Here is a 13406-nt window from a genome sequence, read left to right on the forward strand (position 1 = left end):
CCACTTGCTTGGCTGTCCCTCCCTTTTGATTATACCCCTTCAGGTCTCTCTCAGCCAATCACAGTGCGTTAAGCTGTCTGTGAGTGGCTGAGAGAGACCTGGAGGGGTATAATCAAAAGGGAGGGACACCCAAGTAAGTGGAGCTGTGGCCAAGTGGTTACATCACTGGTCTTGTAAGGCAGAGGTGGCTGGTTCAAATCCCACTGTTACTACAAAAAAAAGCAGTGTGCAAAGCTTTTGATTTCCCTGTTCAGGGAGAAAGCTGGCCATTAAGAGAAGTGCACTTTTGGAGAGAAAGACGGTTATTAAGGGAAGTGCACGTCAGGGACGGCCATCAAGGGAAAATGCACGACAGGGACTTTTTTCATTTGTATGAAGTCTTTCTTGAACATTTCTCAAAACAGTATCACAAAATACAGCACTCCTGAACAAGTAAGTCATAACATAACTGATCAGCAAGATCTAAACATCCAGAAGTACCAGTGCACTACGAATGCTGGCCCCTCCCACGGCCAAATGCCTTGGATTTGACCGGGTTTGAGAGGCCGGTTCCAGTTTCCATTATCGCTGAAAAACAAAGTCGGCCATCTCAAACCCGGCGATCTGTGGCATTTGGCTGGCCCCAACCGTATTATCGAAACAAAAGTTGGCCGGCCATCTTTTTCGATAATACGGTTCCGGCCAGCTGTTGCGGCGCCGCCAAAATAGATCGCCGGCGGATCGATTTTGCCGGCGCCGTTTGATTATGCCCCTCCACGTTATAAGTGAAACATCAAAGCATTCCAGTGACAGTCTAACAGGATGGGGGTGGATAGGTGAGAGACAGGAAGAGCTGGGTGGATGAGGGACAGGGAGATATGCATTGACACATTAGGGTGACAAAGCTTTGATGTTTCACTTATATATGCTGTCATCTACCAACATTTGCTTATTTCCGATCTGACGAAGAAGGGCAACTTTCGAAAGGTAATCAAGAAATGTATTATGTCCAATACAAAAAGGTATCATCTTATTTTCTTTTCCATGTTTTATTTCTATTGATTACCTTTAAAAGTGGACTAACATGGCTACCACATCTCTCTATTCAAGTATTGGATAGGAAAGGGTGTCCAGAAACACTCGTACTCATCTACCAGGATGAAGAAGGAGGGGAAATGAGGGAGAGAGTGGGCCCAGCCACAAGACCTTTGTGAAATAGCTAAGAAGGGGCAGATGCCACGTAAGAAGCCAGGCTTTCATGGCAGATTTGAATTTATTAAGGTAGACCTAGGGAAAGCCGCTGCTTATCCCTGGGATCAGTAACAGGGATCTTGCTACTTTTCAGGACTCAACCAGATACTTGTCACCCAGTTTGGCAGTTGTTTTTTTCTTCTAGGATGGTACACTCTGTGACGTTACATAGTGACACATTTAAAGTTGTCTTGTTTTCTCCACCCATCTCCCGATCCTTTTCGGGGTCCTGAGTATCTCCAGTTGGGAATTACTGCTCAGTTTTCTATGCAGTGGTGGGGTGCTCACCTCTCCTGTCCAGAGCTTATCGTCTCAGCAGTATTGTGAGGGTGTGGGGGTGGCTGATTCTGCAGAGTGATTCCTTTTGTTCTACTAAGCTTTAGCTGGACTTTTCTGATCTCCTGGTGCGCTCAGACCCATCTGTAGCCTGCTGCCATGTTTCCCTTGTGAAGAAAAGTGGGTGAGGTAGGGTAGTGGGGTACATTCATCCACCCTACCCTGAGTTTGCCGGCCTTGTAGAAGTGATGTTGCAGATGGCCTTGAAAAATAGACTTCTTCTGGGTTCTCCCCACCATGTTTTCTCTTCCCAGGTACCTTCACCCACCTTACCCCCAGTTTGTCATCCTTGTAGAAGTGATGTTGCAATTTTCTTCCATGCTCTCCCTGTCTTGTTCTCTCTCTTCCTGGGTACCTTTACCCACCATACGCTGAGCTTGTCGGCCTTGAAAAATAGACATCACAGAGAACGAGGTGGGAAGGACCCGGAAGAAGACTGTGATGTCTATTTTTCAAGGCCGACAAGCTCAGGGTATGGTGGGTAAAGGTACCTGGGAAGAGAGAGAACGAGGTGGGAAGGACCCAGAAGAAGACTCTCTTCCCGGGTACCTTTACCCACCATACCCTGAGCTTGTCGGCCTTGAAATGTTGGCCTTGAAAAATGGACATCACAGTATTCTTCTGGGTCCTCTCCACCTCGTTCTGTCTCTTCCCGGGTACCTTTACCCAACATACCCTGAGCTTGTCGGCCTTGAAAATAGACATCACAGTCTTCTTCTGGGTCCTCTCCACCTCGTTCTGTATCTTCCCAGGTACCTTCACCCACCATACCCTGAGCTTGTCAGCCTTGAAAAATAGACATCACAGTCTTCTTCTGGTTCCTCCCCATCTCATTCTGTCTCTTCCTGGGTACCTTCACCCTTCCTACTCTGAGTTTTCCAGCCTCCTGGAAATCATGTCGCATTCCCTGCCTCATTCCCCCCCCCCCCCTCCCTTTCCTTTCTTTTTCTCCCTGTGTCTTTTCCCTCCGCTCTCTGTGTCAAAACACATCTGACCAAGTTGTCTCTTGTTCTTGAAAGCCAACCTCTCAATAAATCTTGTAGTCTGTAAGCTGCCGCCTGTCTCTGCCATTTTTGTCAGTATGTTAAATCCCCCTGATCCCTCTTTTCCGCTATCCCCCTTCTGTTCTCTCTCTTTGCATCAGCACCCCCTCCTCCCCCCTCACATGCACTTTTCCTGGAATGGGGAATCCTTATCAACTAAAAGAGAAGTTTTCAGATTGTACTCACCACCAGTCCAGTGTTGTCTCTTAAGAACAGTGTGGGAGGGGTGGCAGCAAATTTATCCTCAGACTTGGATATTCAGCAGGAGCTGTTCTTTTGCTGTCTGGCTGGAAACTCAGATTTCCCCTTTGTCCCAAGACACATGTCTTCCCCCTTCTCCTGAGGGTGGAGGGCAAAATCCAACTCTGATTGGATAACAGGGGAAGGATTCACTCCTGCCCCCCTCCCCATGAGGGAGGAGATCCTGGGTACAAGGGTTCGCTTTCTCAGCTCTCTTGTCTGTGGGATGTGCTGAGCTTGGCAGAAATGCTGGTCCAAGGGTCACCTGGTGCCACCAGAATGCCAATGAGCCCTGCTCCCCCTCCCCCATCCCTCTGAGCCCTTCCCCACATTCTTTGATGCCAAGTTACACAACTTGTTTTTAATAGATCCCCCCCCCCATCGGATTGCTTCTCTTTTCTCTGTTCCTCTGACTAAGTATATTGGTTATTCATTAACGAGACTCAGACTTTCAACCCCCCCCCCCCCCCCCCATGTCAGCTGTCTGTGGAAGAACATTGCAGTTCCGAGCGAAGCCACTTGGGGGCGACCTGAGTGCACTTTTTGGAGGCAGTGAAGCGATGGCAGATTTCATGAAGTTGGGGGGGGGGGGGGGGTGGTGATCCGATGCATGCAGCTTACCCAGAGTGACCTAGATCATCATGTTCAGTCCCCCCCCCCTCCTTTCCCCGTGCACTTCTGTTTACTAAATTAAATCTTTCTGTACCTTAGGTTTTCTCATGGTTCCTCCGCTCGGCTCAAGGACCCTGCAGACCCTGGAGATGCCTCAGCTCCAGTTTCAAGGTAAGTGGGGTGGGGGGGAGGGACCGGGGAGATGACACGGGGGACTTGCCGGTGTTGGCTTTATCATTTCCCCCCTTCTAGCGTAAGATTGTTAACAGTGATGTCCGTAAGTGCGAGTTGGCGCTGAAGCGGCATTTGTGTTCCCTCCCTGCGCATCTCGTGTTGCGCGTATAATGCAAGGAGGCCTGCACAGGGAGAGGCACAGAATGCTGTAAATAGATGTGCATTTGTGCATGCTGTTGACTTGACGTAAGCGGGGTGCCTAAATGACGCATAAATACCAGCTTATGAAAACTGGGCACCAAGATGCCGTTGTAGAATTAGTCTTTAACGCGCTGCATCCTGGCGACGTTTATCGAATTGAGCCTTTGTGACCACTGAAAGTACAGCCACCTTTAGGGTGGATTGTGGCACTGATGGTGGCAGTGCTGGGGGGGGCAGGGGGCACAGGGCAGGGCCCAGCCACATCACCTTAGGTGGGCCCAGAGGATTGAGGCATGGTGCTGGCCTGTTGCATGCAGGGAAGTGTAATTCTGATTTTCCCTCCAAAGAAATAGGAGCTGTATGTAGGGGGGAGGGAGCCTTTTGAGAATGAATTGGGGCAAGATGGCCACCCTAGTAATGTAAGTGCCACACACAAGAGGTATAGAGGGCAGTCCCGAGCCAGCTTGTAACCCCGGGCTAGCTCTGTCAATATTAATGCTTCTCACTAGCCCTGGACTAGTCTGTCTGTATTAGTCAGTTGCCAAACGGACCCTTCCCAGGAGATCCCCCCCCCTACTCAGCCCTCTGAGTTGTCCAGCTTCTGTTTCAGGCTGCCGACATTCAGATTGACCTCAGCAAGCGCCCCAGAAAGAAGCCGGACCCCAGCAAGCTGGTGTTCGGGAAGAGCTTTACGGACCACATGTTGACTGCGGACTGGAGTGAAGAGAAGGGCTGGGGGAAACCTCACATCAAGCCCTTTCAGAACCTCTCCATGCACCCTGCCAGCTCCGCCCTGCACTACTCCGTGGAGGTATGGGGAGGGGGAGGGGGCTACTGAATTGAAAGGGAAGGAGATAGTGATGGGACCCCATCAGTTGTATCACAACAGAGTCCAGGCTTCCTGAACCAACCCTCATTTCATCCCCTGCCAGCTCCATCCATGCTTTGTGTGTTATGTCGTCAGTCCCTCCCTGCCTAGATTCATGTAGCCGAACCCACAGGTTCTGGCTTCTACTTCACTGACCTTGTGACAGTTAACGACCTTGTTGTTTCATTTCCTCAGCTCTTTGAAGGTATGAAGGCTTTCCGAGGGGTAGATGGCAAGATCCGTCTCTTCCGACCTATGCTGAACATGGAGAGGATGCATCGGACAGCGCTGCGAGCCTCTCTGCCGGTAAGCGTGGCTGCAGGTGAGGGGCCAGCGTCGCCGGTGACAGTGAGCATGCGTGCACTGATTGGCATAGCAGTGGTCATATATGTGCATGCCTATGTTTGGAGGTGGGTGTGTCCATAGATGTAGGGCTGTGTTTTTGTGTGTGTTTTTGGCATAGCAGTGGTCATATATGTGCATGCCTGTGTTTGGAGGTGGGTGTGTCCATAGATGTAGGGCTGTGTTTATGTGTGTGTTTTTTGGGTGGATCTCTAGGACAAGGATTTGTCTTTGATGGTTCAATCCGGAAGATCTTTCTTCTCTTCTCTGCCCTTTTAACAGTCGTTTGACAAGGCCGAGCTCCTGGAGTGTATCCGGAAGTTGATTGAGGTGGATCAGGACTGGGTCCCACACTCCACAGATGCCAGCCTTTACGTCCGCCCCACTTTTATCGGGACTGAGGTACGTGCAAAGCAGGTGACCTGAGACTGAGCAGCATCATGTAGCTTAGACCCGATTCCACGAGAGGAACCAGTTCAAGAGCAGAGACGAAACAGGCCGTAGCTGCAAATTCAAACGTCCAGACCCGTTCTCCCATTCGGCTGCAGCACTGTGAACTGCTTCACCCTTTCACTGCCTGATGATTCTCTGTGCCCCTCCCAGGCTTTCCCCCCTCACTCCCCCACCTCTGAGGATCCTCTGTGCCCCTCCCAAGCTTCACCCTTCACTCCTCCACCACTGAGGATCCTCTGTGCCCCTCCCAGGCTTTACGCTTTGCTCCCCCTTCTTATCTAAGTCAGGGAATCCCTGGGCACGTGTGGATAGGTAACTCCCATCCTCGGTGTCTGTATTGGTTATATCCTCACAGCGATCGTTTTTCTTCTCTTCCTCTCCACAGCCAACCCTGGGAGTCCACAAGTCCAGCCACGCTCTGTTATACGTCATCACAGGGCCAGTTGGACCGTACTTTTCCACAGGCAGCTTCAATCCCGTGTCTCTCCTTGCAGATCCTCGCTTCGTGCGGGCCTGGCTGGGCGGCGTTGGGGACTGCAAGATGGGTGGGTAAGTATTTTGCCTGTTGCGCAGGGCTCTTGGAACCAGCAGAGGGAGTGAGAAGAATGGAAAAACTGGGGGGTTTGAGGGTGGGGAAATGATCTGCCCTTTCCTACAAAGCAGAGTTGGGGATTAGAACTCTGTTCCTGGCCTTGCTCTTGTAATTCTCTGATCCACCTTCCTTCTCATTTCAGGAATTACGGCCCCACCATCTTTGTCCAAAACGAGGCGGCAAAGGAAGGGTGTCAGCAGGTTCTCTGGCTGTACGGGGAGGACCATCAGCTGACTGAGGTCGGCACCATGAACATCTTCCTGTACTGGATCAACGAGCAGGGAGGTAAGGTGTAGCGGGACACCCCTCCCCCACCCCATCCTCTATCCATCAGAACCAGCAGCGGGTCACCCCTCTCCCACCCCATCCTCTATCCATCAGAACCTGCAGCGGGTCACCCCTCCCCCACCCCATCCTCTGTCCATCAGAGCCTGCAGCGGGACATCATTCCTCACCCAATTATAGTTAGATATATATATTTTTGTGACGATTGGTGCCATATTTTAAATGTATTTGTTATTTTCTTTCTTTAGAAAGGGAACTCTTGACACCTTCACTGAATGGTACAATCCTGCCGGGAGTCACCAGGCAGAGTCTGCTGGACCTGGCGAGGACATGGGTAAGCGTGAGAGAGGCTGAGGAGGAAGATCTCATTAACGGGGAAGGAGATGGCCTTCTAACGGGGGAGGGGCAATGTGCTTATTATGGGGGGGGGGGGGTCTTAAGGAAGGAGAGTGCTTCTCGAACAGGTTTTCAAGAAGGGGAGTGCTCTTAAATCAGGGCTGTGATATGGGAACGGCCTCTCAGCCGTGGGTATCATGGGAAGGAGAATGTCCTTATTACGGGGTCTCCCGAAGCGGGATCATGTTTCTGTGGTAGTGGAGAGCTGTAAAATCAAAAGCTCTGATATTGAAATGTTCTTATAACAGGGGTGTCATGGGTGGGACAATGTCCTTTTTATGGGGTCTCTCAAAGCAGGGAGGATGTTCCTATAATAGAGGACATCTCTTATATCAGAGGGTCTGACATGGGAATGTCCATTTAATAGGGGGATCGTGGACAGGTTGCTATTTTCTATGACATCTCCATCTTACCTATTAGAAATGTTTTCTACTTATATTTTTTGAATTTTGATGATACTACTTTCTACGTAACACTAACTATTATCTCCTAATCTACTATCTACTAATAACATCCCATTGTAAGCCACATTGAGCCTGCAAAGAGGTGGGAAAATGTGGGATACAAATGCAATAAATAATAATAATAATAATCCTTATGGGGTCTCGTCGAGGGATTGTGTTCCTATAACAGGTTTTCAAGAAGGGCTCTGAAATCGGAATCTGACTGGGAACGTCCTCATAGCTGGGGGATTGTGTCCTCAAGCTCCATCTCTGGCCGCCTTCAAATCCGGGCTAAAGGCCTGCCTGTTTGATGCTGCTTTTAATTCCTAGCTTGTCACCTGCTCGTAACGTGTCCTATCTGTCTGTCCTACCCTTATCCCTTATTTGTCCTGTCTGTCTGTCCTGATTTAGATTGTAAGCTCTTTTGAGCAGGGACTGTCTTTACTTCATGTTAAGTTGTGAAGTGCTACGTACGACTGGTAGTGCTATAGAAATGATTTGTAGTAGTAGTAGTAGTAAGGGGTCTCTCGAGGAGGGAAAGTGTTTAACAAGAAAGGGAGTGCTCTTAAATCAGCAGCTCTGGTACAGGATTGTCACGGGAGGGAGAATGTCCTTATTTCAGAGTTTGAAGGGAGGGGATGATCCTATAATGGGTTTTGGAAAGGAGACTGCTCTTAAATTTGACATGGGAATGTCACGAGAGGGGAATGTCTTTGCTGCAGGGTTTCTCCAGTGGGGAATAATATTCCTGTAATGGATTTTCGAAAAGGAAAGTGCTCTTAAATCTGATATTGGGGTAGAAAATGTCCTTCTTATGGGGTACCTCAAGCATGGATAGTGTTCCCTCTTAAATAAGGGCTCTGACATAGAAGTTTCTTTAGGAGTATCTTGGGAAGGAGAGTGTCCTTATTATGGGGTCTGTTGGGGGTGGAGAGAAATGTTCCTATAATGGGGTGCTCATAAATCGGGGGTTTTGACATGGGAGGGAGACAGTCTCTATACCAGGGGCTCTCAAAAGTATTCCTAGTCGTGGGTGGGGAGGTCTGGCTCCTGGAAGTGACGCTGCTCCTTCTGTCTCCCCAGGGAGAGTTTAAGGTGTCTGAAAAAGGCGTCACCATGTCTGATCTTATCCGGGGACTGCAAGAGAACCGGGTCATAGAGGTGTTTGGCTCGGGTACTGCTTGTGTGGTTTGCCCCGTGAACCGCATTCTCTACATGAAGAAGGTGAGTGGGAGACTGGGCTCCAAGTGATGTTTCTTGGGGAAATTGGAAAGTACATAAGTATTGCCACACTGGGACAGAACGAAGGTACATCAAGCCCAGCATCCTGTTTCCAACAGTGGCCAATCTAGGTCACAAATACCTGGCAAGATCCCAGAAAAGTTCAATACATTTTATGCTGCTTATCCCAGAAATAAGCAGTGGATTTTCCCCAAGTCCAATTTAATAATGGACTTTTAGTACGTATCGGAGAAAAAGTTTCTTCACTCAACATGTAATTAAACTCTGGAATTCGTTTCAGAGAATGTAGTAAAGACAGTTAACTTAGCGGGGTTTAAAAATGTGTGGACATTTACTGCTTTGTAACTTCATCACATGCCCCCTGGTCCTAGTATTTTTTGAAAGAGTAAACAAATGATTCACGTCTACCCCTGTTGGGGGGGGGGGGGAAATCAGAGATTTCCATAGATGTCGGAGATAGTATTGCTTTTGTACATTTTGGTGAAAGCATTATCTAGGTAGATAGCTTCACTTCAAACGCGTGACCCTTTCAGCCCCGTAAGAGATCCAGGCAGCAAAACCATTGGGTTAAACGCAAGGGTACCTTCTTTCGTAAACGCTTTTTGCTTGCTCTCCAGTCTGGGTCATATCAGTTGTGCTACAATAAATTTGTTCACTGTTACGAGTAGTCTTGTTCGAGGTAAGTTTCTTATGTGTAGGAAGGTTCTCCTCGGAGCGTTGAAGCATTTCTTCCTTGGTTAATTATAGGACACGTAAAACATTCTACTGCAAAAGCTCAGTTGTGGGAATATCGGCCCCAGGAGCGAGAGAGGTGTTGGATTTGTTCTCATTTATAGGTAATTTTGCTCCCTTTTCACTCAGAACTATCACATTCCCACCATGGAGAACGGACCAGACCTGGCCAAGCGTTTCCTGAAGGAGCTGAGCGACATTCAGGTAATTCAAAGGAAAATTAATTGCCTGTAGCCAGCAACGAGCTGTGTGTCTGTCATCAGGGGACCCTGTCCTTAAAGCAGGACCCCCAGCATGGTGTTAATGGGGTGTAGGGTGGCTGGAGGTCCTTTCCTTCATATTCAGGACACCCACCATCTGTCAGCACTCTGGCTTGGAGTTACGGGCTGCTATGCTGCTAGGAGCAGTGTCCTTTGTAGTGAGGACATGTTCCATCTCCCAGGGCCCCAGCATGGTGTTAAGGGGGTGTAGTGGCTGGAGGTCTGTCCTTCATAACCAGGACATCCACCGTTTCTCAGCACTCCAGCTTGAGGTTAGGGGGTGCTGTGCTGCTAGGAACAATGTCCTTTGTAATGAGGACGCACTACATCTCCCAGTGTCCTGTAATTCATGTCTTGAGCACTACCTTGGTATTAGGTGGAGGGGTGGGGATACAGTATCGCAAGGGGTGCTGTCCTTCACACCCAGGGCGTCTGGTGGCTTTCACGGTGCTGGTGGACCTCACTAGGTGACCTCCCTGGCTGATAAGAGGAGAACGCTGGTGTTGCAGACACTCCAGCTGCCCTCCGTCACGATGTAACTAAATGTTTTATATTCTTTCCTATCCTTTCCCGACTCCTGGCTTCCGTTTTCTTGCTGTGGTGGGAAAGAGGGAGGGGCAGTGGGGTGAGATGTGGCAGACGGAGAATCTTAACAGGGCTGTGCAGAGTGAAATCTTCCTAGTAATGCCCACCAGAGGGCAGCAGTGCCTAGGAAAAGGGGTCAGCGATGCCTTGGGAGCCCGCTTCCCTCTGCTGGAGCGCTCTTATGGATATAAGAGATTTCAGTGCCATTTGTATGGGTCTAGGGATGACCCCTCCAGCTGCAGGTCGGTCTCGAAGGAGTCCAAAAGCTTGAATTGGGCCAATCCTTCTCCCACCTTCATGGTGGCTGGAAAAGGCTTGGGGAGGGTATTCAGCAGAAATTTAGTCAGGTGTCGAGTGGTCAAAGTTCCCGCCATACAGGGCTTGGAAAGTCCTGAGACCAGACCGGTCCCTTGGCAGGAGTTGGCCATTTTGACACAGCTGGCTAACTCGCAGCAGATAACCTGGAATGGAGGTGAGAGAGCAGCGCTCCCCCTTCCCTCACCTCTTCTCCAGGACAGATAACAGCCCCCCCCCCCCCCCCCCCCCCAGCAGTAGACAAAGAACAAGTCTGTTCCCTCCCCCCCCCTTACTGGGACAAAGAACAAGACAAAGGGCAGTGCCCCTCTCACCTTGGGTAGAGGGTATCAGTCCTCCCTCACTCTCCAGCCCAAGGGCAGAGAGTAGCAGACCCCACCCACATATCTGTCCCTGTCTTTCCCCCCACCCCCCACCCCCACTCCCAGGACAGCCTTAGAATGGACAGTCTAAATCCGGGATGAGGTTTGCTCCCTTACCTACCCCAGTACGGACAACTCTCTTGATATCTGGGGAAGGTTTCCACTCTGATCCTCATTCCCGGTTCATTAGGAGACACTCGGGGGTCTGATTAGGCCCTAAAACCCCCTTATTTGGCCACTAAAGCAAAACAGAGGAGACCCAGTTTTCCCTTCCTCCCACCCTTCCCCCCTCTGCTCTTCCGCTCACCCCCCACCCACTCCTTCCCTCTCTGCTCTTCCTCTCACCCCCACCCACCCCTTCCCCCTCTGCTCTTCCTCTCACCCCCACCCACCCCTTCCCCCTCTGTTCTTCCTCTCACCCTCTACCTACCCTTCCCCCTCTGCTTTTTCGCTCACCGCCTACCCACCTCTTCCCCCTCTGCTCTTCCGCTCACCCCCACCCACCCCTTCCCCCTCTGCTCTTCCTCTCACTGACCTCCATTTCTCTCCCTTCCCTGTTTTCACTTTCCCTCCCCCTCTCTTCCTGTGCCCCTCCGCACTGCTTTCTTGAAAAGTATTTCCTGGGATCTCTCCAGCCTGTTGTTCAGGCACCAGGGACCATTCGTCATGTCAAGGGTTTATGTTGATGTTTTCCAGATAGTGTTACATTGCAGGGAGCTTGCCTCTCGTCCTTCCGGCAAACTCCTCCTCCCCCGTCACTTTCCGGCTTTTCTTCTCTGAAGCAAGAAGGGAAGTTCATACAGAGGGCGAGATGGGGCGAATGACCGAGCAGCACCAGAAACCCAGTACCTTGTCTCGCACTCGGGACCCAGAGGGTTGGTAGCCTCAGAAAATGACGAGGCCAGTGGGATGGAATCGGCCCATTGGCCAGCAGTGAATGGGGAAGGGTTGGGGTAAGTGCAAAGGTGTCCGACAGTCCGTCCACTGCCCAGACTCTCTCAGCAGCTATCCTTTATATTCTATGCAAATCTCTCTCAAGCATATTCATTGTAGTGATCCTGAAATCCCAACTGGTTAGGTACCTCCAGGAGAGCTTTACAGGGCGCCCTGACCATTAGTTTAATAAATCTGTATTTGATCTGGCCTCAATAAACTTATCTGCGACCTGTCTGCCCTTAGTTAAATTAGTTTCCTCCCCCCCACTCCCCTCCCAAATGCTGCTCACAAGGGACTATGATAGAGAGTCGATTTTTGGGGTGGTGGGATTAGGGTTGGGGTATTGGAATGTATATTGGGTTTGTTGATAGAGGTGATCTATCTACGTGACTGAATGCGTAAATAAACATCCTTGGGCGATGAATCCATAGCCCGCTTCCCCCATCCCATGGGTAGCAAGCCTGTCTTTTCCTACCTTTTGTTAACTTGCTGTAGGGTGTTTGGTTTCTTGTTGATTTGGGGGGGGGGGTATTTCTTGTAATACTCTCTCCCCTTTCATTTACCTTGTCACCTTTTCTCTCCCCTTCTTCTGCAGTATGGTCGGACTGCAAGCGATTGGACGCATCTCGTTTGAGCCGTCCACTCCAATCTTCTCTCCTATCCTCACCTGACATTGTTGGATCTGGGAGGCAGAAACCCAAGTTTCATGATGTCCCTACAATGTTTTTATTTATACGGGATTGGTGGTGGTAATGGTGGAGGGAGTGAGGGTGGGATCCCTGTTTTATTACTATACTGGTATTTCAATAGGGTGGGAGAGTTTCAGAGGGGACCCTTGGTTCACTGTCTCCTGTATGTTCCTGCAGCAGGACTGTGACTTTGGATTTATCTTGGAGCACCTGCCAGGCCCTGATGGTTTCCTTGGTGTGGAATTGACATCAGCTTTCCTAGATCAAGAGCACAGATCAAACTGTTCAGCTGTAAACCAAGGAGGGTGGCTTTTAAGTCTCCTGCAGTGCAGAACTTTCAGCCGTCCTAGTTTTTTTTTTTTGTCTTTCTTTCATCCAAATTTAGACTTGAGATATTTTAAATTGCTGGAAAGATCTGAGTTACAGTTACATTTATTTATTTGATAACACCGCCTTTCCAAAAATGTCAAAGCGGTTTAGAATATCGGTCAATAAAACACTCCAGACAACAAACGAGAGAGTGAAGTTACAGTTTTGAAGAGCGAGAGAAGGACATAAGAGAACAGAAATGACAACTGGGCCTTTAATTGAGTCAGAAACTCTACCTAACTGGGAAAAGAATAATGTCATGATTGTCAGAACTTCCAAAACTGACGTGAAAATTTTATACCAGATCCTGTATCTGAAAGGTAGCCAGTGAGGATTAATCAAAAGTGGAGTGACGTGGTAAAGAATCTTTAGAGGCAAATTCTAAATAAGACCTAGTTGTAACCCCCTCCTCTCCCCCCCTCCCCGGCGTCATAAGCATATGCGCTTAAAAAAAAAAAGTAAATCTTTCTCCAGTGACAAAGGGCATAACATTCCCTGATGCATGTGTCCATATCCTCCCCACACAGAATTTAGCTCTCGTGAATTTTAAGTTGAATAGGTCACGGGGGGGGGGGGGGGGGGGGGGGAGTCCCCGCTGGCTTCTAGTCTTGGAATAAAAGGGACCATGAAAGACCCTTCCGGGTGGTCCCAAGTGCCAGCCTTTTCTCTCCCTTCGCCTGAGTGGCTGGTCACTTTACGTG

The 13406-nt window shown here is 49.6% G+C and overlaps 1 protein-coding gene across 1 annotated transcript in view; it reads left to right on the forward strand.

Annotated features, from left to right (window-relative positions):
- BCAT2 (branched chain amino acid transaminase 2) overlaps nt 1-13163 on the forward strand; it is a 29754-nt gene extending 16591 nt beyond the window's left edge. Inside the window, exons 2-11 of the mRNA XM_030197835.1 lie at nt 3561-3632; nt 4447-4647; nt 4900-5010; nt 5329-5448; nt 5885-6048; nt 6234-6376; nt 6625-6710; nt 8299-8439; nt 9319-9393; nt 12243-13163. Of these exons, the coding sequence (XP_030053695.1) occupies nt 3561-3632; nt 4447-4647; nt 4900-5010; nt 5329-5448; nt 5885-6048; nt 6234-6376; nt 6625-6710; nt 8299-8439; nt 9319-9393; nt 12243-12281 (1152 nt within the window). The 3' untranslated portion in view covers nt 12282-13163. The remainder of the gene's footprint in view (nt 1-3560; nt 3633-4446; nt 4648-4899; nt 5011-5328; nt 5449-5884; nt 6049-6233; nt 6377-6624; nt 6711-8298; nt 8440-9318; nt 9394-12242) is intronic.
- Nucleotides 13164-13406: the final 243 nt, after the last annotated feature.

The sequence above is a fragment of the Microcaecilia unicolor genome, chromosome 3, assembly GCF_901765095.1.
Source record: "Microcaecilia unicolor chromosome 3, aMicUni1.1, whole genome shotgun sequence".
Lineage (NCBI taxonomy): Eukaryota > Metazoa > Chordata > Amphibia > Gymnophiona > Siphonopidae > Microcaecilia > Microcaecilia unicolor.